Source organism: Bubalus bubalis, chromosome 24 (genome assembly GCF_019923935.1).
Source record: "Bubalus bubalis isolate 160015118507 breed Murrah chromosome 24, NDDB_SH_1, whole genome shotgun sequence".
Taxonomy (NCBI): Eukaryota; Metazoa; Chordata; class Mammalia; order Artiodactyla; family Bovidae; genus Bubalus; species Bubalus bubalis.
Window position 1 is genome coordinate 377,849 of NC_059180.1, and position 26,729 is coordinate 404,577.

The 26,729-nt window shown below is 56.6% G+C and overlaps 1 protein-coding gene across 1 annotated transcript; it reads left to right on the forward strand.

Annotated features, from left to right (window-relative positions):
• The first annotated feature begins 2,861 nt into the window (after positions 1-2,861).
• DNAAF5 (dynein axonemal assembly factor 5) lies at positions 2,862-26,729 on the forward strand. Its single transcript, XM_025274499.3, has 13 exons — positions 2,862-3,524; positions 4,196-4,380; positions 7,697-7,821; positions 8,210-8,328; positions 11,311-11,543; positions 12,095-12,307; positions 13,676-13,819; positions 14,993-15,161; positions 16,163-16,310; positions 20,189-20,339; positions 21,159-21,315; positions 22,648-22,839; positions 25,674-26,729. The coding sequence occupies exons 1-13, from the start codon at positions 2,906-2,908 to the stop codon at positions 25,808-25,810; spliced, it is 2,592 nt and encodes an 863-aa protein (XP_025130284.3). The 5' UTR covers positions 2,862-2,905; the 3' UTR covers positions 25,811-26,729.

Sequence of the window (26,729 nt, forward strand, 5' to 3'; positions counted from 1 at the left end):
ATGACAGAAAACGTAAAGTTGGGTCATGGGTTTTCATTTTTTGCCTTCTCACTGGTGTGTACACGCCATTCACATCTGCAGCAACTACGGATAATTAGTGCTCAAGTGGTGCTTGTCCTCTCTCGTGCCACAGCGTCGGGAACCTGGATATCCGTCAGAATTCCACTGGATGGCGTGCTGAGGGCATCGCTGTCGACTTCTGTGAGTTGACTTCCGCGCTCTGCACACACCCGTGTACACACGCAGTAATCAGTCCACGGCACCAACGTTCCGCCACATTGTGTGGCGCAGAATCCTCCCTCACCCCTCTCACTTCTCTCACGCGCACAGAGTCCCCTGCTTTGCTGCAACCATCAGATGTTAAAAAATGTGCCACTTCCTTCTGGCCGCTGTGATTTCCAAGAAGAAATCTCTCATTCACACTCGTGTCCCTTTCGAGGCGATACCGGATCTCTCTCTGTTTTCACTTTTTTTTTTCTGTGATTCTTTTTCAGAGATTTAATCATGATGTGTCTTAGTGTGGATTTTTAGAGGACTTAGCTCTTCCCTGGTGGCTCAGATGGTAAAGAACCCGCCTGCAATGCAGGAGACTCGGGTTCAATCCCTGGGTCGGGAAGATCCCCTGGAGAAGGGAAGAGCTACCCGCTCCAGTATTCTTGCCAGGAGAATTCCATGGACAGAGGAGCCTGGGGGGTTACATCCATGGTGTCACAGGGTCGACACGACTGACCGATGAACACGGCACACTGGCCTACAGAGGGCTTTGTTAGTCTGTTGCATCTATGGGTTTGTCTTTCACCAAATTCAGGAAGTTTTCAGCCATCATTCCTTGCAACACTTTGCAGACAACATGCTCCCTCCTCTTGCTCCGGGTCTCTCCTGCAGATCTGAGGCTATGTGTCTCTTTTCAGTCTCTTCTCTCTCTGTTGCTTAGATTGCGCAGACTCTACTGCTTTATCTGTGAACTTCCTGATTCTCTCCTGTCATCTCCACTTTGTTATCACGTCCATCCAGTAGCGGACAGTGATCACCGTGTCCGGTGATGGACACAACGCTATTATGGCTACTGTGCTTTCCAGTTCTATAATTTTCACTTGGCATTGGGTGGGGGCGTCCTGTTGGGAACATCAGTTTACTCGTGACCCTGCAGGCTGTCATCTAGGGCACGCACTGCAGAGGCTCCTGTTCAAGGCCCCGCAGGCACCAGGCCACCGAGAACAGATGCCGCCAGGCAGCGATCCGGCCTCTGGCAGTGGCCGAGCTACTCCTCCCATGGCCTGCCAGCAGGTCTGGGTTACAGCCCCCTCTAGCGCCTGTTCCAGGAACCTGGAAGCCAGAAGAGAAACCCCTGGGTCACCCCACAGCTGTTCCTCTAGTGTGGTGTCCCTGGTCAGCTTGCCCCCTTCCTTTCAGCTCAGATCCTTTCCCTGTTGTCTGCTGAACTAGCTGCAAGGTGTTCAGTTGTAACTGGGCGGGGGAGTAGCCGGGAAAGTGAAGTCTGCCCCACCTCTGGAGCAGGGGAGCCCAGCACCCTCACTTCAGTGCTGACGCTCTCGTCTCGATGACAGTCAAGGCCTTCCCAGCAGCCTCACGTGGCGCCTGCCTGGCTCCCTTCCAACCCATTCTCTGACAGCCAGAGTAGTCTCCTACAAACACAAACCTCCTAGTGAAACCCTCCCACCTCAAACCCTCCCTTGCGTCCCCCACTGGGACCCAGAGGACCCTGCTCCCCCTGGATGCCCTGGCTCCCGTCGCAGGGTCGAACGGTGTCAGGCCCCATCCCCGTATCTGTTCCCGTGGCTGCGGAAACACAGTAGTATAAACCTGGCAGCTTAAACAAGAGAAATTTATCTCAACGTCCTGGAAGCCAAGTCCAAGATCACAGTGCCGGAGCCTGGTTCCCCTGAGAGCTGTGAGGACGTGTGTCCCAGGCCCTCTCCTGGGCCTGCAGACAGCCACCCTGCCTTCACGCGCTTCTCCCTGTGTGCTTGTCTGTCTCATTTCCCCTTTTCATAAGGACACAGTCAAACGGATTAGGGCCCACCCTAAAGACATGGTCCTAACTTGATGAGTCTCTATGGCCCTATCCCCTTTTGATGTTCGGGGCGGGGAGGGAGGGTCAGGACTCCATCACACGAACTTTGCGGGGCACAACACAACTGCGTGGCCACACTCCCACCACAGGCCTCTTGCATCTTGTCCCCTCTGCTTCCCGCCCCTTCACCTAGTTAACTATCGTGTGCTCTGTGCTCAGTCGTTCAGTCGAGTCCAGCTCTTTCTCCCCGTGGACTGTAGTCTGCTAGGCTCCTCTGTCCATGGGATTCTCCAGGCAAGAATACTGGGGTGGGTTGCCATGCCCTTCTCCAGGGGATCTTCCTGACCCAGGGATCGAACCCAGGTCTCCTGCACGGCAGGTGGATTCTTTACCATTTCAGCCACCAGGGAAGTTAACTTTTATGAGAGTTAACTATTATTCACCCCTTATAATACTACCACGGCCGTCACGCCAGGAAGCCTTCCCAGCCTACACAAAGTTCCTTGCCATTCATCCCTCACGCTGATTAACCTGCCACCCAACTAGACCAAGACCCGAGTCGGCAAGACCAGGCTGGCCCGACCCGGGCCTGCAGGAGACGAGGGTCACAGAAGCCACTTGAGAATACGAAAGGGCACGACCACCACGCCTCACCGAACACAGGTCCGCAGCAGCCAGCAGACCGGGACCCCGGCCCTGGCCAGTGTCCCTTCAGTTCCCCAAGGCCCCGCCCCGCCCCCGGCCGTGTCCTGTCCGCGCCCGAGCTGCCAATAAAGTTGCGCTCGGAGCTGACCGGAAAACGTGCCGTAATCCGCACCGCAACCGTCGTAAAAGCGCCGGTCTCCCCTGGTGACTAGCAACGCGCGGAAGATGGCGGCGCTGGTAGCGCCTGAGGCCGCGGCGCCCCAGGGCCCGACAGAAACTGGGGAGACGACCGAGGCGGCGGAGCTGAGCCGCTCCCTGAGCCGCCTGCTGCCCGGGCTGGAGGCCGACAGCAAGCTGGGCCGGCGGCGCGCTCTGGAGGCTCTGCAGCGGGTGCTGGAGGCGGCGCAGCCCGAGGCGCCCAACGCCGACCCCGACGCCGCGGCCGCGGCCTTCCAGGGCCCGTGGGTGCACCTGCTGCTGCCGCGCCTGCTGCGCCGCCTGACTGACCCGGCCGAGGGCTGCCGCGCGCTGGCCGTGCACCTGCTGGGGCTGGGCCTGCGGCGCGCCGCGCGGCCCCGCGACGCCCTCCCGCACCTGCTACCAGCGCTCGTCGCGCGGTTGGCCAGCCCCGAGCCCGCGCGCCGCCCGCCGCCCGAGGCCTGTGAGGAGCTGCGCCTGGCGCTCGTGCAGCTGCTCGGCCTGGCCGTGCGCCTCACCGGCGCCGCGTTCGCGCCCCACCTGGACGACGCGGTGCGCGTGCTCCGCTGCACGCTGCTTGACCCCTTCGCCGCCGTGCGCCGCGAGAGCTGCGAGTGCGCCGCCGGCCTGGCGCGCGCCACGCCAGGTGCCAGCCCCCGTCCCCTCCCCGGTGGCCCCCTCCCCGCGCCCTTCTGCGGCCCCATCCCAAGCGCAGCGCCTGCCCGCAGCGAGCGCCACATCTCCCGGTCTCAGCTCCGCTCCTGCGCGCCGGGCCTCTCCTCTGGGCTCCCTCACCCTGGGCAGCAGTGAGCCAGAGCCTGCCTTGATCTTAGGACTTGAGCGCTGAGAGAATTCGCTGGAAGTACCACTGAAATAGCGACCTCATACAGGTCTTAAGCAGCGGCAGAACTGCAAAGCTGGAGGGTCCATCTGGGTCCCACGAAGACCCCCCCGGTCCTGACTTTCTGTGAGGCCCGTAGAAGCGGGGTGGCTTTGCCTGAGGCGATGCTGGTGCGGTTTCCTGCTCTGTGCTGCGAGTCTGGCTCGGCAGGACCTGGGAAGGCGCGGTCTCTCCCCACTCGGCGTCCCTTTCGGGCACCTGTCGCAGCCACTGGCAGCTTCAGGCTCTCCCCTCCCAGCTGCTGTGTTCAGCTGACATGGGTTCCAGCCCCAGGCCTGCGAGAGAGGTGCTGTTTGAGTCGCTCGTCCTGTCCCTGTGCCTCTCCCAGTGCTGAGGGTGCAAAGCTCCCAGCGGAGCCAGGCCAGAGTGGAGGCCCACAGGCTCCCCTGGTGACTGGTGGCCTCCCCGCCCCACAGACCACTTCCACATGCAGTCGGAGTCCCTGATCGGCCCCCTGATGCAGTCCATCTCCCACCAGCACTGGAAGGTGCGCGTGGCCGTCATCGAGGCCACGGGCACGGCAATCCAGTTCGGCAGCGGGAAGTCAGTGGATGATGTCCTTCCGCACTTTGCTCAGCGGCTCTTTGACGACGTTCCCCAGGTAAGGAGCGTTTCCTCCGGTCGGTCCCTTTTCGCCACCAGAAGCGTGCCAGTGTGCTATTTGTCACTTAATCACTTTTGTCCTTTATTAAAGATATTATATGTGACACCAAAATGTCCTTCCATCCTTCCCAGTCACAGGGTGTTCCTGTTCCACATTTTTGAGAGGCTCAGGGAGAACTGAATTGTCTTAGTGGATTTGTTATACTTAATTCTAAAGAATGGGGACGAGGACTGTTTGCTTTTAGGAAGAAACTCTAAACTGAGGATTTCCATGGTTTGTAGAAATATGTGTAACATACTGTCCATCAAGATGATTTAATTGAAAAGCCACAGAGGTTGGCAAACCAGGAGGATTGGAGCCAGGGTTGGTGTGTTTGGGTAATTCCTTCCCATGGCTTTGGGGCTTGCAGAGACAGATAGACAAATAAGACAGGCAGGCAGGCAGGTGGAGGAGAGAGAAACAGCTATTTTGTCGGCAGAAGCCCACTCAGAGTCGTGGATCTCAGGCTGTGAGGAGCAGAGTGAAGGCCACAAAGGCAGGCACTCTCCCACAGGGAAGAGTGGGTGAAGGGCCCCCGTCCCGGGGCAGGAGCAGCGGTGGTTGCTGGTGGGGGCCTGCAGGGCGGGCGACAGCGGCCCCTGTGCCCCGGCAGAGGGAACGCCAGCCTTCTCGTGTCCTGTCTGTCAGTACTTACATGCCGTCGCGTTCCTTCCCACGGAAATCCTCCATGTCTGAGGCTGGGGCTGGGATGAGCACGCAGAGCCCCACTTGGGGCTGGCCTGCAGCCGCAGCCGCGCTGGGCCATATTGCTTGTTTCTTCTTTATGACTGAAGTGCACGCTTGCTGTGCAGGGTTGTGTTGGTCTCGGCGGTGCAGCAGTCTCAGCTCACACGCACGCGTCTGTCAGAGCCCTCCCCGTCACGCTTTATCACAGGTGCTGCACGCGCCCCGGTGCGGCACAGGAGGGCCTGTGTACCCGCGCGTGTATGCTGCTTTGCGTCTGCCAGCTCCAAGCCCCCAGGCTCTCCCGCTGCACTCCCCTCCCCTTGGCAACCCCAAGTCTGCTCTCTGTCTGTGAGTCTGTCTGTTCATAGATAGGTTCAGCTGTGTCATATTTGAGATCCGAAATATAAGTGGAGTCATATGGTATTTGCCTTTCTCTGACTTCCTTCATTTAGTGTGATAATCTTTAGGTCCATCCATGTTGCTGCAAATGGCATTATTTTGCTTTTTATGGCTGAGTAATATTCCGCCGTATATATAGGCACCACATCTTCTTTCTCTGTTCATCTGCCCGTGGGCGTCTAGATTGTCTCCATGTCCTGGCTGTTGTGAAATCTGCAGTGCGCTGGGGTGCATGTATCGTTCTGAGTTCCGTTCTTCTCAAACATTGCCCCGGAGCAGGCCTGCGGGACCGTATATTAGCTCCAGTTTAGCTTTTGAGGGGCCTCTGCACTGTCCTCCTTACTGGCTGCGTCAGTGTATATTCCAGCCAACAGCGGAGGAGGGGTCCCTTCCTTCCACACCATTTGTTGTTTGTAGACTTTCCCAAAAAAATTTTTTTCTCCTTTTTTATTTTATTTTTAAATGTTTTGCTGCACCAGGTCGTCATTGTTTTCTCCAGCTGTGGGAGCGGAGGCTGTTCTTCCTCGTGGCGAGCGGGCTTCCCACCGCAGTGCCCTCTCTTGCTGTGCGGCACAGGCTCTACACGGGCAGGCTTGGTTGTCTGATGGCCTGTGGAATCTTTCCAGACCAGGGGTCAAAGCTGTGTCCCCTGCATTGGCAGGCGGATTCTTAACCACTGGAAGACCAGCAAAGTTCATTTGGAGACTTTTTAATGATAGCCATTCTGACCAGTGTGAGGTGATAGATATCTCATTGTGGTTTTTGATTTTCATTTCTTTAGTAATTATTCATGTTGAATGTCTTTTCATGTGCTTGTTGGCCATCTGTATGTCTTCTTTGGAGAAATGTCTATCAAGGTCTTCTCCCCATGTCTATCACGGTCTTCTGCCCATTTTTTTTTCTTGGGTTTTTTGGTTTATTGTTCTGGAGTTGCATGAGTGTTTGTATATTTGGGGAATTAGTCCCTTGTCAGTCATGTCATGTAAATATTTTCTCCCAGTCTGCAGATTGTCTTTTTGTTTTGCTTATGGTTTCCTTTGCTGAGCAAAAGCTTATGAGTTTGATTAGGTCCCAGTGGTTTACTTTTCTTTTATCTCTCTTATGTTGGGACACTGACCTAAGAGAACATTGGTATGGTTTATATCAGAGAATGATTTGCCTTTGCTCTCTCCTAGGAGTTTTATGGTGTCATGTCTTAAGTTTAAGCCTTTAAGACATTTTGGGTCTCTGTGTGTGGTGTGAGGCTGCGTTGGTCTCCATGCAGCATCCAGCGCTCCCGACTCCACTCGCCCTTGCCGCTCTGCAGGTCTTGCCTCCTGCGCTGAAGGTGCAGGGGCTGTAGCTGTGGGGGTTGTTTCCGGGCTCCTCGTCTGCCCCTCTGATCCGCGCGTCTGCTTTTGTGCCAGCACCGTGCTCTTGTGATGACTGCAGCTTTGTAGTATTGTCTGAAGTCTGGGAGAGTCATGCCTTCAGCTTTGTTCTTTTCCCTCAGGTTTGTTTTGGCAACTCTGGATCTTTTATGGTTCTATATAAACTTTAGGATTATTTGTTCTCGCTTTATGAAAAATGTCATGGTAATTTGATAGGCCTCAAATGAAACCTGTAGTTTACTTTGGGTGGTGCGGCTGTTGAACAGTATTCTTCCACCTGAGAGCAAGGTGGGTGTCTTCCCACTGCTCTCAGTCATCCTCAGTTTCCTTTACTAATGTTTCTAGTTCTCGGCATGCAAGTCTTTCACCTCCTTGGTCAGGTTTATGCCCAAGTATTTTAACTTTTTTGGTTGCAATCTTTTAAAAGGATTTTTTATTTTTTTATTCTCTTTCTGATGTTTCATTGTTAAAGAAATGTGTTGTTAAGCTCGCTTCCTCGCTGCAGGGGGCGTGGTGTGTGTAGGCACGCACGTCACCTTCTCAGACACAGGCGGCTGGCGCCCAGCCTGCCCAGGAGGTTCCCGTACAGAAGGCTGCAGACACGCCACAGGGCTGAGGCAGGGCCACGGAGCCTGCTGTGGTCAGTGAGGGTCTGGCCTGAGCCTGGAGGACAAGGGCTCAAACCAGCAAGACTAGGCATCCTGGTGATCTGTCCCCAGACCCAAGATGCGGGCAGCAGAGCTGCTGGCGCAGCAAGCTGGCTCTGGGCCCGGCGGTGCCCACGCCGGGGAAGGCCGCTGACCGCCTCTGGCCTGCAGGTGCGCCAGGCGGTGATGCGCGTGGTAGGGGGCTGGCTGCTGAGCCTGCGGGACCGCTACTCCTTCTTCCACAAGCTCATCCCACTCCTGCTGAGCGGCTTCCACGACGAGATCCCCGAGATCGCGTAAGTGACGACGTGGCGGCCACGGCCGGCTCCAGGCGCCCCAGGCCTGCCCGCTTTCCTCCCAGGCGCGGCCTCTCCTCCGTTGTCATTTGCCGCGGCAGCGGCTTCTCCTCTGGGCCAGAGCCCCTTGCAGCTGCCCCTCCTGCCTACTGAGCGGCCCCAGGGCTTTGACCGGGCCGTTTTGCACCTTCAGCCCCTCGCCCGGCTCACAGACAGGAATTCGTCAGGCAGGGCTGAGGCCAGCAGACCCGCGGGCGAGCTCTCTCAGGGAGGGGCCCCCCTCCCCGTGGGTGCCCCCCAGTGCCCCCGTCCCCGTGGGCAAGCTCTCTCAGGCAGGGGCCCCGTCCCCGTGGGCGCCCCCTGACCTGCGCTGTGTCGCGTGCGGCAGGTGCGAGGCGAGCAGCCTCTGGGAGCAGGTCGGCCTGCAGTGGCAGACGGAGAACGAGGAAGACCTCAAGGACAAGCTGGACTTTGCCAGCCCTCCCCCAGCCCACCACCCATCGCCAGGTGAGTGCGGTGGCTTGGGCTGATGAGGCGGGCATTGGAAGGAGCACCCTCGTGGCCCCAGGCTGGCCTCCCTGGGTACGTGAGGACACGCCGGCTGAGAAGCGCAGGACTCGGGGGAGTTCTGAAAACGGGGTGCTTTGTCAGCTCACGGAGCTCTTCTGTCAGCGTCACCTGACATGGGCCCCATGTGGGATGCAGCCCTAGCGTTTGGGGCGATGCCTCCTCAGAACAGAGGCTTCCATTGGTGGACCCCCGTCCTGCCCCTCACTGTGGTCCTGCCAGACTGCGAGCACCCGCACGTGCACGTGTGTGTGTGTGTGTGTGTGTGTGTGCACGTGCACACACGGGCACCCACGTTTCCCTTAGCTCCTGAGTCAGATCCGAGCTGCATTTCCGAGGAAGGCCCTGCCTGCCAGGTCCCAGCCCCGCTTCTTGCACCAGGGCCTTGCGTCCATCCAGTTCCCTGTGTTGAGGAAGCACTCTCCGTCAGAGCCTGAGGCCCCTGTGAGCCTGATGGGCGCCTTCGTCAGTGCATTCTGCCTGCCGGTGCTTTCTCAGGATGCAGCCGTGATGGGTGACGCTGGCCGAGTCAGAGCCTGGTAAACGTGCACCACGTCAGGCGGGCAGTGCCGTGGGAGCGACTGAGCCTGGGGCCTGCGGGCCCCGCCACACCTGGTCGGGTGGAGTCGGGGCCTCGAGGGTCCCGGGCGTGATGCTACAGGGGGCAGGTGTCGGCACCTGGTGCCGCGCGAGTGAGGCCCTCGGGCGGCTCCTCCCTGCACCCAGGAGGCCTGCGTCGTCTTTTTTTCTGGTCTGTCACCTCCTTTTAGGCAGCGTCACCTCCCATACCGCGCAGCTGCTATAAGGGGAAATCACACATGTTTTGGAAAAGGTACAAAAATTAGTTGCTAGCAGGGACTTTTTCTGAGTTACTGAAGCTTGAGGACTCACCATCTTCTGAATCACCACATCTGCCATATCACGTGCAAGAACGGAGGTCAGAGCACTGTTGGAGTGAGGCCACATGCCCGCCTGCCCGTGGACCCCTCCCCAGACCGTCCTAATACGGCCCCTCATCCCCCAGACTCGCCGCAAGGGACCAGTATCACCAGGAAGAAAAGGGCATCATTTTGGCTTTTTGTCTTTTGCAGAATTGCAACAAGCTCATTGAAACAGCTGACAGGATCTGAGTCTCTGGAGCTAAGTCTCTCATAGTGGGGACTGGAACATAGTCTCTTCTGTGGAGACAGAAGAGTCACAGCAGCAAACGTTCAAAGGGGGGCTTCGCGGCTCAAGCTGTTCTTTCTACTAAAACACCCTTTAAACTCTGACTTGTCACTGTCTCATTTCTATTTCTAGAGTTGTTTTGAATCTTTAAGATGAAAATCTTGTAATCAAAATCCTCGAAGGGTTTTTTATAGAAATTGAAAAACTTATCCTGAAATTCACAAGGAAATGCAAGGGACCTAGGGCAGTCGAAACTTTGAAGACGAAGGCCCAGGTTGAAAAACCAGCATGTCTGGCTTCAAGACATAAAGACATAGAGACATAAAGCCAGAGTGAGCGGGCACGGAAGGGTTGGCATCAGACAGACGGGCTGTGGGCAGAGCGGAGTCCAAAGACAGACACACGGGTGGCCTCTGGATTTGGATGAGCTGCAGAGACGGCTCAGGGAAGAAAGCCAGCTCTCCTGGGCCTGGGTCCCCTCCTCCGGATGCACAAGGCTGACCCCCAGTGGCCTGTGGGCTTGAGGGTAGGACCCACACAGTCCACAGAGAAACGACTGGTGGACCAGTTCTCAAGATGAAAACGCCTGCTCTTTGGAAGACGCTGAGAAAGCACAGCTGAGGGCACAGAGGGGATATTTGCAGACTGATGCAAAGGACGCGCTTCCAGAGCACAGAGGGAACGGCAAGCTCAGCAGCAGCAAACAATTCAGCTTCAGTGGGTAAAAAAGAGATTGGAAAGACACTTGCCTGAAGACGCACAGACGTCAAGTAAGCCCTGAGAGAATGCCCCGGGTCGCGCATGGGTCCTGAGGAGAGTGCGCATTAGAGCAGCTAGACACGATGGCCCGCCCCTCTGAACGCTGATGCTTGGCCAGTGGGTCCCAGTGGGTCCCCTGCCCTGAGAGAATGCCCCAGGTTGCACATGGGTCCTGAGGAGAGTGCGCATTAGAGCAGCAAGGAGACACCGCCTGCTCCGGGAGGCTCGACCTAAGCCTGCCCCGCAGGCGGTGTAGAGGAGCCCAGGTCCCTGGCGTGGCAGGGGGCGGAGCCCGGAGCAGAGGGAGGACACGCTGCTGCTGTGAAAAGCCATCTTAAACCGTTTCTTAAACCGTTACGTGCCTCCCTGCCGGCGCCCACCCGAGAGAAGAGCTGTTGGCAGCAGCGTGCACCAGGGCAGATCAGGCACCCATCAGCAGGTGGACGGCCGGACGGACAGACTGCGATCTGTCTGTGCAGTGGGGCACACTCAGCAGTGAGAAGGTCTCGTGTGCCCCAGCACGCGGTGGGCCTCAGCGTGCCTTTCCGCGTGGAGGGAGGCCAGCAGAGAGGGCCGTGTGCTGTGCAGCCGCGCTCACAGAAGGTGGAAGAGGCAGCTCCTCCGCGGTGACCGGAAGCCGACCGAGCTCCCTGAGGGAGGGGTGGGCGGTGGGCGGTTGTCGGGAGCACAGGGAGCTTCTGGGCGATGCGTGTGTCTTGTCTTGAGAGCCGTGTATCCATTTGTTAGCACTTTGAACATGTAGTTTAATGCATGTCACGCCTCAGCATTGCTAAAAACTTTCAAGTAAGTAATGAACGACACTCTGTGGCCTCATTTCCCTCTGTCTTCAGCGTCGGGCTGAGTTCTTTAAGACCTCAGAACAAAACCTGTAGATCCGCCTTAAATGAGGAACGTGTGCTGAGTGACTTTCCACACGAATCGTTGAGGTGTGTGTTCCTGAGTCTCACTGTCTCCCTCCACCTTCACGACCCGCAGGGAGCCGCCCGGGGCTGGGCTGCCGAGAGCTCGTGTTCAGAAACCTCTCCAAGATCCTCCCCGCCGTCTGTCACGACATCGATGACTGGGTGGCGGGCACCAGGGTGAAGTCGGCGCAGCTGCTGGCCGTGTTGCTGCTGCACGCGGAGGACCACGTCACACAGCACCTGGAGCCCGTGCTGCGCGCCCTGCTCCGCGCCTGCGCCGATGAGGAGGCGGCCGTGGTCAGCAGCGTGAGTGGCGTCTGCGGGGCCCCGCCCTTCCTTCTCAGCTCTGCCGGCCGTGAACTCGGACCTCAGCAGACACACGGTTGCCCCGTGTGAAGGTGTAGATGTGCCGTGGCCCCCACGCGGCCCTGGGCCTGCGAGGAGTGGCATGTGAAGGCTGTCCTTAAGCATGTGCAGGCGAGTGGCCCCGCGTCTGTATGAAAACACAGCCTCCACCCGCAGGCCCTGCGGTGGTCAGCTTGCAGGGACCGCGGGCGGGCAGGCAGACGTGCAGAGCAGCCCCCCGGGGTCCAGCTTAGGCAGCCGGGCCTCAGGATGCTCTGACAGCCGTCCCACGAGCCGGACGCGTGACTTCCTTCCCCTGGCAGTTCTGAGCTCACAGGAGGACTCACTTGTTTTCATGAGCATTTGAGCAGGTGCCAGGAGGAAATGTGCCAGCAGGGCTGTTTCTGGGGGTGAAAGCGTATGAGGCAGATGCCGAGCAGTATTGGTGGGGTGGCAGGGAGAGGGGCAGCAGCCTCAGCGCCCCCCACCCATTCCCGCCCCTCCCCGCCCAGTGCATAAGGTCTGCAGAGCTGGTTGGCACCTTCGTCGGCCCGGAGGTGTTTCTGAAGCTGATCCTGTCGACGCTGAGGAAGTCACCCTCGCCCTCCGGCCTCCTGGTCCTTGCCTCCCTCATCCAAGGCTGCCCGAGGGAGGCTCTGCAGCCACACGTGAAGGTCATCGCCACGGAGCTGGCGCAGGCTCACATCTGCCAAGGGTCTGAAAACGTAAGCGTGCAGGGGAGAGGGTGGGGATCGTAGAGTCAGCCCGTTTCCATGGTGATGCCGTCCCCTGCTGGGGCCATCCACGCGTAGGCAGTGACGGTCACCCGTCCCTCAGGCCCTCGGGGATAGCCAGCCAACAAGGAGGCTGGGGTGCAGCCACCAATGTTCTGTTTGGACCCGTGCGCTTCCTGGCCTGTTCTGCTCCACCCACATGGTGCGCAGGCAGTCCTCAGTCACACTGGCCACACTTCGAGTGCCCAGTATTTGTGACCAGTGGCGTCTGTCCACCCTCTGTCGGTCCACACACCTCTCGGACACCGTGTCTCCATGGCAGGCTTGTCCTCACCGTGTCACTTGCCTTCCAGCAGGGCTCTCAGCAAGCAGCCTGATTTGGCACCCGTCACTGGGCACTGTGCTTGCTGGTTACAGGTTTATTGTCTTAAATTGAGCAGTAACTCCATTACATCTGAAGCTGAAACAATCTAGGTAGTTAGACTTGGTCATTCAGAATAATTTATAATTATTTGCTGTTGATGGAAAAATAATGCCCTTGTTTTTGTTTGGTTGTGATGGTCTTAAACCTTGACTCTTTGCATTGGAATGTGGCCCCTCTGTCTGTCTCTGGAGCAACAAGGGTCTGCCTCACTGGGCATCTGCCGTCACTCTGCAGGCCCGCGGGAAGCTGGCCCCGCGCCAGGTAACACTCAGCAGGGGCAGCCGTGCCCACAGAGCTGGACCAGAGCGGGTCCCAGCTGCCGCGCTGGGGACGCACACGTGACCTGCATGCATGACTCCCATCCTGATCTTCTGTCCTCTGTGGAACACAGCAAAGCAGACAGTAGGGGGTGTTGAGTCTTCCTGTGGGGCCATCCCACGCCCACCCTGGCCCCGCTGCACGATTGATGAGGCTGGAGCCTGGGAGGTGAGCGACGGGCTCGGCCCTCCCAAGGTGCAACCCTGTGTTCCCATCAACCTGGAAGCATCTTTTGAGTCATAGAATTTTATATGGTTTTGTTCACTGAGCATTATAGGAGCTCAGAAGTACACAGAGCGGAGGGGAGCAGCATGCACCCCTCGTGCCTGCTGCGCCTTCCCGGCCGCATCCCTCTGCGGCTTGACTGGGCAAGGGAGGCCTGGGGCCTTTGAAGCAGACCCAGGGTCCCCGGCCCCTCCAGTGTGTGTCACTGAACTGCATATGGAACCCGAGATCCTTGGGCTCAGCAGGGGCTCGGTTTCCCTGCTGTGAAGAGGGACGCCCTCTTGATGCTGATGTGTGGAAGGCCGGGCCCAGCGCGCCGTGGCTCCACGGCGGGGCCTCGTCTGGGCTGCCGGGCGGGCGCGGGGTGGCTCACGGTGCCGCTTTCTCTGCAGCGCCTGTACGGCGAGCGCCTGCTGCAGTGCGTGCAAGCCGTGGTGTCCGTGGGCCGGGAGGACTGCCGAGGGGCCGGCGAGCCGCTCCTGGAGGTGCTGGTGGCTGTCCTGGCGCTGTGGGGGCCCATGGGCCTCGGCGACAAGGTGAGCGGGGAGCCTCCTGCTTTGCTGCAGCCCCTGGACTGTGACTGTCGTCCGTAGTCGCTGGTCTCAAACTCCACGTCTTGAGCTTGCCCACCGAGCTGATGACCAAAGATGAAAGAATCTAGACCATTTGGGTGTGTCCTCCTCAAGGCGGCCTCAGGGGGACCCAGGATTTGAGATTCCTTCCCACTGAAGTTGACTTCAGTATCTCAGAGGAAAGATGCTACTTAATCTTGGAGAAACAGAAGAAAGGAGGCCTCCCTGGTCGTTAACAAATCTGCGTTTAAGTGGGGTTGAAAGATACAGGAGAGGAAATATTATCATATTTTCCCTATTTAGCTATAGCCCAGCTTTCCAGTCACTTCCGCTCCCCTGGCTCTGTATTTAACTTGAAACCTCCTGCCGTCTAGCTCCCCAGCACTGTAAGGACCAAGCGGAGGCAGGTATCTGGCCGCTTCTCGCTGAGCTGAGAACTCGGCTTGTCGCCAGTCGCTTGTCCTCTGCGCACACTGTGCAGGGCGCGCTGCCTGCCTCTGCGCAGCCTTTGTGAGCTTCGCCCCGTCCCTTGGAGCCCCCCCGCAGGGCCCGGGCGTGAGCTGGCGCTCTGTCAGCGCAGGGCCGTAAATGCTTATTAGAGAAGCCGAGCTGCTCCTCCAGGAGGCTCTGCAGGCCAGGCTCGGGTCCCGCGCAGAGCGCCGAGTGTGTCCGGTTCCTCAAGCCCGAGGCGGGCGTGCGGGGTACAGGGCTGCGAGGCGGCCCCGGCTCCATGGTCCGGTCTGCCCTCCCCGCTTTGCCCCCAAAGCAGCAGATGCACCGTCACCGCTGGTCAGGTCAGGTGCAGAGCTCACAGAGGGGGCCTTGGACCCACCTTTACTGGCCACGGTTTAAGTCTGTCAGCTCAGTCCCTGCAGCTGCCCCCGCCCTCTACCCTGCAAGGACTGCCCCGCCCTGGGTTGTGCAAAATGGGGGCGGGGAGGGGGTGAACCTCCTGTAAGTCACGTTTGTCCGTTTCATTTGTTGTCCAGACGGGAGGGCCATGGGTGTGGGAACCCAGGCCACGTGGCATGTGCCCGAGTGGCTCTCTCTCCCTCAGGCGGGAGGACAGGGGTCTCCAGTGGGTATGTGAGTCCCACATTCAGGTTGACTGTCTCAGCCGGCGACTTGCTCCCCCAGGTTCAGAAGACGCTGGCCGAGCTGGCTGCAGTGGAGGGCATGCACGGCAGCCAGGACCTCTTCCGAGCACGTGTGAGCCCCCTCCTGGAGTGGCTGGCTGCCTCGCACCGGGACTGGACCGGCCACTCCGTGGAGCTCCTGCAGTTGGACGTGGTGCTCACCCACTCAGGTGAGCCCTGGACGGGTGCCCCGAGCTGGGTTCAGAGCATTGCTGCCGTGGCGGCTCTGGCAGCCCCAGCGCAGACAGGTGGAGCTGCTCTCACCACCCAGCCAGCCACGCACCGGGGCCCGCTTCTTCATTCACTCATGATCATGTCGCCTGTGGGGACTGGCCATTTTAAACCCTTATTTCAAAAAGTGCTGAGAATGTTGCAGTGAAGAATTAATGTAACGTGGTCTTAAAAGTCTGCCCAGGCACACGTTTTGATGTTAAGCCTTGAACGCGTGACTCAGCGTGCTGCCTGTGTGGCCCGAGCTCTTCCGTGGCGTCTGCATGCTGTCCTCTCTGCCCAGGTGGCTTCCTGCCCTGTGGGTTAGGGGCTCGGGACAGAGACCAGAAGGCAGGAGGGGGGCGGGCAGTCTTCCTCTGGCCACGCTTGTTCCACTCTGACCCTGGGCTCTGAGGCAATGCCTCTGGATAGACTGAACTCCTGGAGGGCCTGAGGGTGGCCATTGTCTCTTCTGACACACATGTCCCAGGTCAGCACAGGGCCTGGTGGGGAAGGCAGCTTGTGTGACTCACATCCAGACCCAGAGATCCTGTCACCCCGTCACGGGCAGGCTCAGGCCTGAGCAGCATCGCTGCGTTTGGGATCCTGCCAGGCTCTGGGCCAGGGCACCGCCGCTCCGTCTGGTGACGGGTATGAACGTCGTTGGCTGCCAGGTTCGGGGCACACGTCCAGCAGTTTTTATACTCTTGAATAGTTGATTTCGACTGGTCTTTAAAAGACTGCTTGACTTCAGCGTTTTTATGAATTTGGTGAGAGGTAAGAAGAAGGAAAAGGTCACATGGCGAACAGTTAGAGCCGTGGCGGGGGTGGCGGTGCACAGAGGGGGCCCATGGCGGCCTGTGCCGAGAGCGTCCTGCGCGCCGTGCCCCACACGCCGCCTCGCGGCCAGAGCGGCTGCAGGGCTCCACCTTCCCACCCTCCTGCCGCGCCTGTCTTCTAGGCCCTGCCCTCGGAGAAGCCCTGCCCCAGCTGGTCCCCATCCTCAGGAGCTGCCTTCAGCCGGCCAGGGACCCAGCCATGCGCCTGAAGCTCTTCTCCACTCTGACGGGCGTGCTGCTGGGAGCCCCAGAGACGGTGGATTCACAGGGGTAGGTCGGCTCTGCCTCCGCGCTGCCCCTCCCCCGACCCCGCACGCTGAGTTAGGGCTGGGTCGTCCCCACCTGCCCTGACACTGAGGTCTCGTGGGGACTGCAGTGACCCCGAGCTCTAGGCCCTGCTGTTCTGTGGCTCCCTCGCCCCACCCCGACACACCGCCCCAGGGAAACAGCACGGTGCCAGCCACAAGCGTACCACACAGAGACGCTGAGTTAAAGTTGTGCTCGTGTGGCCATTAAAATTCCATCAAATGAAGTTTCAGGGAACATTGGCTCCTGATGGTTTATCCATGACTGTTCTCAGCTCTACATGGCTTCTGGTGCCTTTCAAGCCTCACAGAGTTGATTGAATGACCGCGGAGTTCAGAGCTTAGGAAACGCATGTTCTCCAGAGGGACTGGAGGCAGTAAAAACCCAGGCCTCCAACTCAGGGCTTCGGAGGGTAGGGGAGCACCGGGCAGGACACGAGTCGGAGCGGAGCCCTTGGCAGGACGGGCGGCAGGCGGCAAGATGCTGTGAGCTGTTTGGGATCTGAGAGAGCAGATCTCAGCTGTCAGCCTGTCCTGGACTTTCCCAGGGAAATAACAGGTCATCATTCAGACCTCGCCTCTCTGGAGGTTACTCTGATCTGCTGTCGGGCCTCTAGCTAGTCCATCGTAATGCAGGAAGTTTTATTTCCTACTTGTGTGCAAAGGCTTCTGGGGTTAGGAGAGACCATAGACGGTACGGAGTCAGCCCTGGCACCATCCCGAGTAGAGGACCCACAGCCCAGTTGCTGCCCCTCGGGCCCCTGCTCCCTGAGGACAGTGACTCCCCAGGAAAGACGCCTCCGTGCTGGGCTGAACTCCCTCAAGAAACTGTGCTCGGAGGCTTCTTGTGGAAAGAGAGTCACTCAGTTTCAAGTATTTAGTGAAAGTATTAGCTGTTTTTCCAGGCAGGAAGGACTTTGGGAAACAGCACCTGCTTGGTTTTGAACTTTAGGATTGTAAAATCATGGCGCCTAAGACAGCAAGGGACCCCTGTCCCCACCCCGGCCCACCCCACCCTGTAAGGACCCCACAGCCGGAGGACAGAGGGCCGGGGCGCCGGTTGGAGCAGGAATCCCCAGTGATAGTGGGCTGCTCCCCGTTCTGGGCGCCCAGCCATTGATGGAGCAGTCCCCTCGCGCAGATGTTATGGAACTCCTCTCCTGTAGGGCGAGACTGGATGCTGGTGGGTCTGGGCGAGCTTGTGGACCCCCCCGGCTGGGCTTCCTTGTCTCAGGACCCAGCTTCGGATACACGTGTGTGCTCCGCGCAGTGGGACTGATCCTTTGGGAATCTGCTGCGTTTTCTGCTCCCAGCACCTCACTGGAGTCAGAAGCAGCTCAGGTGGCCGCTGCCTGCCCCTCGTGGCCAGCCCCTAGGCCCGTGTTGCCACATTGTGTGGGCCACCTCAGCCAGGACCCGAGACTGACCTCTCAGAGCCCCCGGTGGATCACTTCTCAGGAAACAGCAGCTCTTTGCTAAAAGAACTGAAGCAGGTTAGCATCACTACGAACAAAGCTAGTGGAGGTGATGGAATTCCAGTTGAGCTATTTCAAATCCTGAAAGATGATGCTGTGAAAGTGCTGCACTCAGTATGCCAGCAAATTTGGAAAACTCAGCAGTGGCCACAGGACTGGAAAAGGTCAGTTTTCATTCCAGTCCCAAAGAAAGGCAATTCCAAAGAATGCTCAAACTACCACACAATTGCACTTGTTCACACGCTAGTAAAGTAATGCTCAAAATTCTCCAAGCCAGGCTTCAGCAATATGTGAACCGTGAACTTCCTGATGTTCAAGCTGGTTTTAGAAAAGGCAGAGGAACCAGAGACCAAATTGCCAACATCCGCTGGATCATGGAAACAGCAAAAGAGTTCCAGAAAAACATTTATTTCTGCTTTATTGACTATACCAAAGCCTTTGACTGTGTGGATCACAATAAACTGTGGAAAATTCTGAAAGAGATGGGAATACCAGACCACCTGACCTGCCTCTTGAGAAACCTATATGCAGGTCAGGAAGCAACAGTTAGAACTGGACATGGAACCACAGACTGGTTCCAAATAGGAAAAGGAGTACGTCAAGGCTGTATATTGTCACCCTGCTTATTTAACTTATATGCAGAGTACATCATGAGAAATGCTGGGCTGGAAGAAACACAAGCTGGAATCAAGATTGCCAGGAGAAATATCAATAACCTCAGATATGCAGATGACACCACCCTTATGGCAGAAAGTGAAGAGGAACTCAAAAGCCTCTTAATGAAAGTAAAAGAGGAGAGTGAAAAAGTTGACTTAAAGCTGAACATTCAGAAAACGAAGATCATGGCATCCAGTCCCATCACTTCATGGGAAATAGATGGGGAAACAGTGGAAACAATGTCAGACTTTATTTCTTTGGGCTCCAAAATCACTGCAGATGGTGACTGCAGCCATGAAATTAAAAGACGCTTACTCCTTGGAAGGAAAGTTATGACCAACCTAGATAGCATATTCAAAAGCAGAGACATTACTTTGCCAACAAAGGTCCGTCTAGTCAAGGCTATGGTTTTTCCTGTGGTCATGTATGGATGTGAGAGTTGGACTGTGAAGAAGGCTGAGCGCCGAAGAATTGATGCTTTTGAACTGTGGTGTTGGAGAAGACTCTTGAGAGTCCCTTGGACTGCAAGGAGATCCAACCAGTCCATTCTGAAGGAGATCAGCCCTGGGATTTCTTTGGAAGGAATGATGCTAAAGCTGAAACTCCAGTCCTTTGGCCACCTCATGCAAAGAGTTGACTCCTTGGAAAAGACTCTGATGCTGGGAGGGATTGGGGGCAGGAGGAGAAGGGGATGACAGAGGATGAGATGGCTGGATGGCATCACTGACTCGATGGACGTGAGTCTGAGTGAACTCCGGGAGTTGGTGATGGACAGGGAGGCCTGGCGTGCTGCGACTCATGGGGTCACAAAGAGTCGGACAGGACTGAGCGACTGAACTGAACTGAACTGAAGACCTGGGAACCCTGTGAGTCCCCCTGCACCAGGTTCGCGGTCGGCGGCGCTGGTGGCTCTGGAGCGCCCCCTGCTGGGGGTCCTGGGGCCCTGGCGCTGGTCAGACTGACCTGCCCCTGGAGCCTGTTCTGTGCAGCCTATTCACTTCCTTGGGACACAATCGATGGGTCATGTGTTCAGTGGAATAGGGTGTGCAGGCCTGTAGGGCAGAGGAGTTGTAAGAAGAGTCAAGGCTTTGCCCTGGGCTTTGGGTGGGGCCTCAGCTGTGGCTCCGCGGGGCAGGGTGGCCCAGCCAGTCAGTGGGGCTCAGGGCTGCGATCCTGGTTTCGTTTTGCTTTGTGTCTGACCTGACGGCGTGTTGAGAGGAAGGGCCCCAACTGTGTTGGCGGAAATGTCCACGTCTCCCGGTGTCCTGGCACGTGGGACCGTGGGCACAGCCCCAAGGTGCCCTCCTGTTGAGGTGGTGGGTGTGGTCATAGCGACTTCACATCATCTCAAGGACCACGAGGCCTGTCTCTGTGAGGGTGCTGCCCTTGGAGTGACTCGGCATCCCAACGATACTCCAGGAGGGGTGGTGGATAGGACAGCCCCTCGGCCACAAAGCGGGAGGGAGGCTGGAATATACGGCAGCCCTGGGGCCCAGTCCCGGGAGAGGTGGCAGGAGCCCCCGGGCAGCCGAGGGGAAGCCCTACGCCCCTCAGAAACCGTGTCCCTGAGAAGCGCTTGCTCAGCGTCCAGTGTTTCGTTTCTGCTGTTTCCTCTGGCCTTTTCCCTCAGCACCATCTGTTCCCCAGACAGAAGTGCTGCCTTCAGGGAGTCTGAATGCCCCTTACCCGCTCTCTCCTTCTTCCACTCTAGGCAGCTTCACGGCTACCTGGACACCCTGGTCCAGGACATCTTCGTCCCCAACCTGCAGTGGCATGCCGGGAGGACGGCCGCAGCCATCCGCACGGCGGCCGTGTCCTGCCTCTGGGCGCTTGTCAGCAGCGGGGTCCTGTCGGACGGGCAGGTAGGGCTCGTGCGTCCCAGGCCCAAGAGGGAAGGGGATGTGCCCTGGAAGAGCGCTCGCCTGAGTCTCCTGTCCTGACAGCCGCAGCAGGAGGTCCCAGGCAGACCGAGGGCGGGACCAGGGGGCTGCGGGCGAGCAGAGGTCTGGGGGAGGGTCTGGGTTTCCCTGGGTCACCTGGAGGATTTCTCAGGTGAGTGTTACCATTTATGAGGAAAGACTATCACAGGAGCCTAACCTGAGTGTTGGTTGTATTCGCATCTCATTTAGAGGGGGAACTGAGGAAAGAGTAGAAGCAGGGAAGATGGTGATGCCTGAACGGCTGTTACTTAAGTTAAGGTGTCCGCCTCGGGACTTCCCTGGTGGTCCAGGGGCTGAGGCTCCACGCTCCCAATGCAGGGCCCAGGATCGATCCCTGGCGGGAGAGCGTGCTGCAACTGAGAACCGCGTGCCACAGCTGAAGGCGCTGCACGCTGCGGCTGGCAGAGCCACGTTACTTCGTAACCATGTTTACAGAAACGGCCCCTAAGCGTCACTGGACGGGATACCCGGTCCTGCCAGCAAGTAGTGGGCTGTGTAGGATCCATGCCTGAGACTTTCTGAAGAACACATTTTTTAAGGATCAGCTGACCAGTGTTCAAATTATCTGAATTTAAAATCAAGACTCAAGTCTGCTTCTTACATAGAAATTTCAGAACAGCGTTCCAGACTCTGACGGTTGCATTAAAACCAAGTCTCTCCCATTACAGGCGGTGCGCATGGTGCGTACGTAGCGGTCTCTGTCCAGTCGTGACCCACAGCTCACGTGGTTTCTTATTGCAGATACAGGACATGCATGAAACATTGATGCCTCAAATTCTGACCACCCTGGAAGAGGATTCTCAGATGACTCGATTGATTTCATGCCAGATCATTAACCTGTTTTTAAAGACCTCTAATGGTGTGATTGATCCAGACAAATTCATCAAGATTTATCCGGGTAGGACATTCTTCTTTCCCCGGTCGTGTGTGTGTGTGTTTGACAGTTGTTTCTGTCGGAGGAAGAATGGGAAATGCTCCCTTTGACTTCTCGTCAGGTTGGTGCTGAGTCTAAACATGGCCGTGATGGGTGTGACATCACTGAGTAAGGAGCGTAACAGGAGGAGCAGGACAGGCACCTGTGGAATTGCGGGGTGGGCGCTGAGACGCCCCGGGAGCTGGGCCCCCGCAGCGGGCAGCGTCCGCGCCCTGGGAGTGCGGGCTCCTGCCTCACGCGCACTGTGCCACTGCCTCCTGGAGCCTGAGCACCAGCGAGTCCCAGACACACACGTGCGGCGCGGGCCTGCCACCGAGGACCTCGGGGCCTGTGGGTGCCCTCGCTGGAGGGAGGTGGCAGTGCAGGCCCTCTGCCGTCTTCTCTGAGCGCAGTCATGGTCCACAGAAGGCTGCAGGGACAACAGCCTTCAAAACAAGCTGAGCGCTTGCAGCTGCGGGCTCTGTGGAAAGGGTGCCTGAAGGTGCCAGGAGGCAGGCGAGGAGGACAGGCGTCCCCGCAGAAAGAGGAGTCAGCAGTCCCTGTGCCCAGGGCTGTGGTAACCCTGAATCCACTGCTGGGTGAACGTCTGATTCCCTGCCGACAGCTTAGAACCAGTGTTGTCTTGGAACCTGCTGCACGTTTCAGAATGAACTTTCATAGAAAGTGAAAAAAACAAGTTGAGGAAAGTGCAAATGGGAGCACTGAAACCCTGGGAGCACCTGGGGGGCGGAGCTGAGTCTCTAGAAGACGCCGGTCGTGGGGCCGGCATCTCGTGTGGGCTCTGAGGGAAAAGCACCCATTGATAAGAGTCTCTCCCGTTCACGGGAAGCGTTCCTGCCCCTCGGGAAGAACTGTTCCCCCAGGACATCTGGTCCCGGAGACTCAATAGAAACATCCATGATGGTGGCCATCATGTCACCAGCCCTCCTCTCCATCCTCAGAGCTACTGTGGGCAGAGAGCAGGGTCAGCACACGCCCTTCCTGTGCCATCTACGCGGCAGGGAAAATGGGGCAGCTGGGGCATGACGCCTGTGAATGACTGAGCCTGAGCATCTCGGAGCTGGGCGAACCTCAAGGCCACCCTACGGGTCAGAGGGCGCAGACTCCCAGGCCGGCCAGTCATGCCTCCACACGGTGTCCATGGAGTCCACCCCTGGGCCAGAGCAGCTGAGGGTCCCAGGACACCCCTTCCCCAGCACCCGCGGGTCAGTTTCCTGGGATGGGTGCTGGGAGCTTAGCTGTGCACACCGGCTCCGGAACCTCTGCTCACGCTCTTGTCTCTGCTCCCGCCCCCAGAACTCATAAAACGCCTGGACGACGTTTCTGACGACGTGAGGCTGGCAGCCACCTCCACTCTGGTCACCTGGCTGCAGCGCATCCAGAGCGAGACCTCGAAGTGCTGCTACCAGAGCAGCGTCCGGCACCTGTACCGCGAGCTCCTCGTGTACCTCGACGACCCGGAGCGCGCCGTCCAGGACGCGGTTCTGGGTAAGAGCCTTGTCCCCACATGGGCCGGCCACACAGGGGCCACTGGCCGGCACTGCAGCTCTCAAGGTAACAAGAGGTGACTTGTTTGGGGTGACTTGCAAACTGCTCACAGCGGCAGCAGCTGCGAATGGACCGGTGGTCTCGCTTTGTACCAGGAGCCAGCGCATGTCCTCACGGGGGTTCCTGACCGGACGCCACCCTCCCCGTTCCTGCAGACCCCACAGCGTGAGCAGGGCTGCAGAGACTGCCCACAGGCGCGCGCTCAGCCTGGCCGACACCCCACCTGACAGCATGTGTGTCCCGGTCAGCGAGCCTGCAGGGACTCGTCCGTCGCCGAGCGCTCAGTTGCGGCGGGATCACTGGGCGCGCGCGTGTGTTGGTCTGGACGTGCATCCCACGTGGCGGTGCCGCGCGTAGTCCCTGGAAGCCTTCGGTGCCGCCCCCATTCGTCTGTCTCCCTGTCCCTCCTGGACTTTAGCAGCCACGCGTCTTCACTGCCTCTGTGGTTTGCCTTTTCCAGAACATCATATTCTTGAAATCATGTGGTATGAAGCCTTTTCACGTTGACTTCTTACTTGGCAATAGGCACTTGAGGTTCCTTTTCATGGTGTGAGGGCTCATTTTTTAGCGCTAATACCTCGTCTGAGAGAGAACCAGTTAATTTATACCTTCACTGATCACTTTACAGAGGCATCTTCATCGCTTCCAAATTGTGATGATTATTAAGCTTCTCTAAACATCTGTGTGCAGGTTTTTTGCAAATGTAAGTTTTCAGCTCCTTTGGATAAATATCAAAGATTGTGATTGCTGACTCATATGGTAAGAGTATGGTTTGAAAGTGAAAAGTGAAAGTCATTCAGTTGTGTCCGACTCTGTGACACCATGGACTGTATAGTCAGTGGACTTTTCCAGGCCAGAATACTGGAGTGGGTAGCCGTTCCCTTCTGCGGGGGATCTTCCCAATCCAGGGATAGAACCCAGGTCTCCCACATTGCAGGCAGATGCTTTACCAGCTGAGCCACCAGGGAAGCCCAGGAATACTGGAGTGGGTAGCCTACCCCTTCTCCAGCGGATCTTCCCAACTTAGGAATCAAACTAGGGTCTCCTGCATTGCAGGCGGACTCTTTACCAGCTGAGCCACCAGGGAAGCCCCAGAGTACGCTTGTTTTTTAAGAAATCGCCCAAGTGGCTGCACCATTTTGCAGCGCCGCCTGCAAGGTGAGAGTCCCCGTCGTTCCACACCCTGCCAGCAGGTGGCGCGCCGACTCTGGCCTTTGTGACAGGTGTGTACTGGGGCTCCTTGTTTTAATTTGCATCTCCCTAGGGACATGCCATGTGGGGCATCTTCTCACATGCTTACATCTATATCTCTTCTTTGCTGAGGTGTCTGTTAAGGTCTTTGGCACATTTTTTAATTGGGTTGTTTTAATTTTAAGACTATAAACATGTACATGTCGGTCCCAGTCTCCCAAGTTATCCCTCCCCACTTCCCTTCTAGTAACCATACGGTTTCTGATTTGCAAATAAGTTCATTTGTATAATTTTTTTTAGATTTCACATGTAAGCAATATCATGTGATGTGTATCTTTCTCTGACTTAATAGTACAGTCTCTAGGTCCATCCATGTCACTGCAGATGGCACTATTTCATCTTTTTATGGCTGAATAATAGTCCACTGTGTGCACGCGCGCGTGTGTGTATGTGCATGTGTGTGCGCGCGCGCATCCACCTGCCAATGCAGGACATGCAGATTCAATCTCTGGGTCAGGAAGATCCCCTGGAGGAGGAAATGGCAACCCGCTCTAGTATTCTGGCCTGGAGAATCCCGTGGACAGAGGAGCCTGGCGGGCTGCAGTCCATGGGTCCGCGCAGAGAGAAGGACATGACTGAGCACGCATGCACAGCAGCACAGGAGGGCTCCCTTTTTTCCACGCCCTCTCCAGCATTTATTGCTTGAAGGCTTTTTAATGGTGGCCATTTGGCCAGTGCGATGCGGTGCCTCCCTGCAGTTTCGATTCTGCTTCTCTGACAATCAGCGATGTTCAGCATTGTTTCATGTGCTTGTTGGTGAGAAATGTCTATTTAGAATTTCTGCCCACATTTGATTGGGTTATTTTATTGTTTTGCAGTTGACTTGTACAGGTTGTTTATATATACATTTTAGAAGTTAGTTCCTTGTTGGCTGCATCATTTGCAAATAAGTTGTATTTTCATTTAGTTAAAAATATGTTTTCTCTTGAGACTTCTTCTTTGACCATTGTGGTATTTAGAGATGTGTTGTATGACCTACAGCTATTTGGGAGTTTTTCAGTTATCTCTTTGTTACTGACTTCAGTTTAATCTCACTGAGGTCTGAGAGCAGGGATGATAGGAGTCCTGGTGAAGGTGTGTCTCACGGCTTTGGCCGTGGTCTGTTTTCGTACACGTTCTGTAGGAGCTGAGAGGAATGTATGTTCTGCTGGTGTTGGATGAGACGGTCTGTAGATAGCAGTTGATCACTGGTGCTCTTGGATTCTGCTTTGCCCGACTGCCTGCTGGCTCCTCCCCTTTCTGAGAGGAGCGTGTGGGAGTCTCCCGCACAACAGTAGATCCACCTACTTCTCACAGCTGCCAGTTTTGCCTTGCATACTGTGACACTCTGATGTGGGGCTCATACATAAAGATGGTTACGTCTTCTTGAGAACTGACATGATCATTATGCGACGCCCTCCTTACCCCCGATCACTTCCCTTTCCCTGCAGCCTGCTCGTTATGGCTGTTGTAACTTTAATATGAAGCTAAGGTTGGCTTAGTATTTATTTCTGGCACCATAAAAGCGTGTTCCTGTTTTGCAGAGGCCCTCAAAGCAGGCAGCGTCCTCTTCCCCGACCTCCTGGTGAAAGAGACAGAGGCTGTCCTCCACAAGCACCGCTCACCCACCTACTGCGAGCAGCTCCTGCAGCACCTACAGGCCCTGCCGCCCGCCCAGTGACCAGAGTCCTGGGGGCAGAGCCTCAGCGCAGCAGCTGGAGGGAGGCAGACATGCAACCCTCGTCCTCACCTGGGCTGGGACTCGTGGCCTCTGAGTCTCGTCACAGGGCACTGTCTGCCCGCAGCGGAGGACCCCCCCAAGCAAGCCTTGACAGCGGAAGAATGTATCCCCGAGCCCCTGCCCAGTGCCCCCTGGGACAGCTCCTCACACCCAGCAGTTTGTGAAATAGCTTCACTGAGGGGCTTCTGTATCTCTGTGTCTCACTCATACAGGCCATTAAGAGGTCTGCCGGAAATCCACAGCTGCCTTCAAAGGAAATGTCAGCTGCTCATTGTGGCAGCCTAATCCACGCGCTGTGTTTTTTAGGCTATGTGCGCTGCTAGTTGTGGGTTATTGGTTCTTTCTTGCTTAAATGCCCACCAAGAAAGTTCTTGAGTGTTTATAAAGGAAAAAGCCAAAGTGATTAAAAAGAAATGTTGTTTAAAAAAAAAAAAGAAGATGAAATGTTTCTTCTTTGTGTTCTGTCTAGTGAAACTGTATATCTCAGTGACGAGACTGAAAAGAATTTGAAACTTTAAGAACTATTATCAACAAAATCTTCCCCTTTTAAAATGTTATGTGGGTTGTATTTGGTCACAGTATTTTCTCTTAGATCAGTAATGCTGACAGTGTTGAAAATAGGATATTTAATCAAATATAATTTTGGTTGCTCTTGTACGTAGCAGTACAGTAAAACTGTGTTATATTTTCCTGCACTTTCTATCCCCAAGTGCCTAAAAGATTTCATTTTAAGCATTATTTCCATAAGCCAAATATTTATGTTAACACAAGAAAAGAAAATGCTCTATTTTTTCCAAAAATCAAAGATTAACATTTATGCTTTGGTATTTGAAAATATAACTTAAAATATTTATTACAA

Coding starts and splice junctions, on each gene's coding strand:
- DNAAF5 (XM_025274499.3), top strand. CDS start 2,906: ATGGCGGCGCTGGTAGCGCCTGAGGCCGCGGCGCCCCAGGGCCCGACA. Junction 4,381..7,696: donor TCTTTGACGACGTTCCCCAG/GTAAGGAGCGTT, acceptor TCTGGCCTGCAG/GTGCGCCAGGCGGTGATGCG. Junction 21,316..22,647: donor ATTCATCAAGATTTATCCGG/GTAGGACATTCT, acceptor TCCCGCCCCCAG/AACTCATAAAACGCCTGGAC.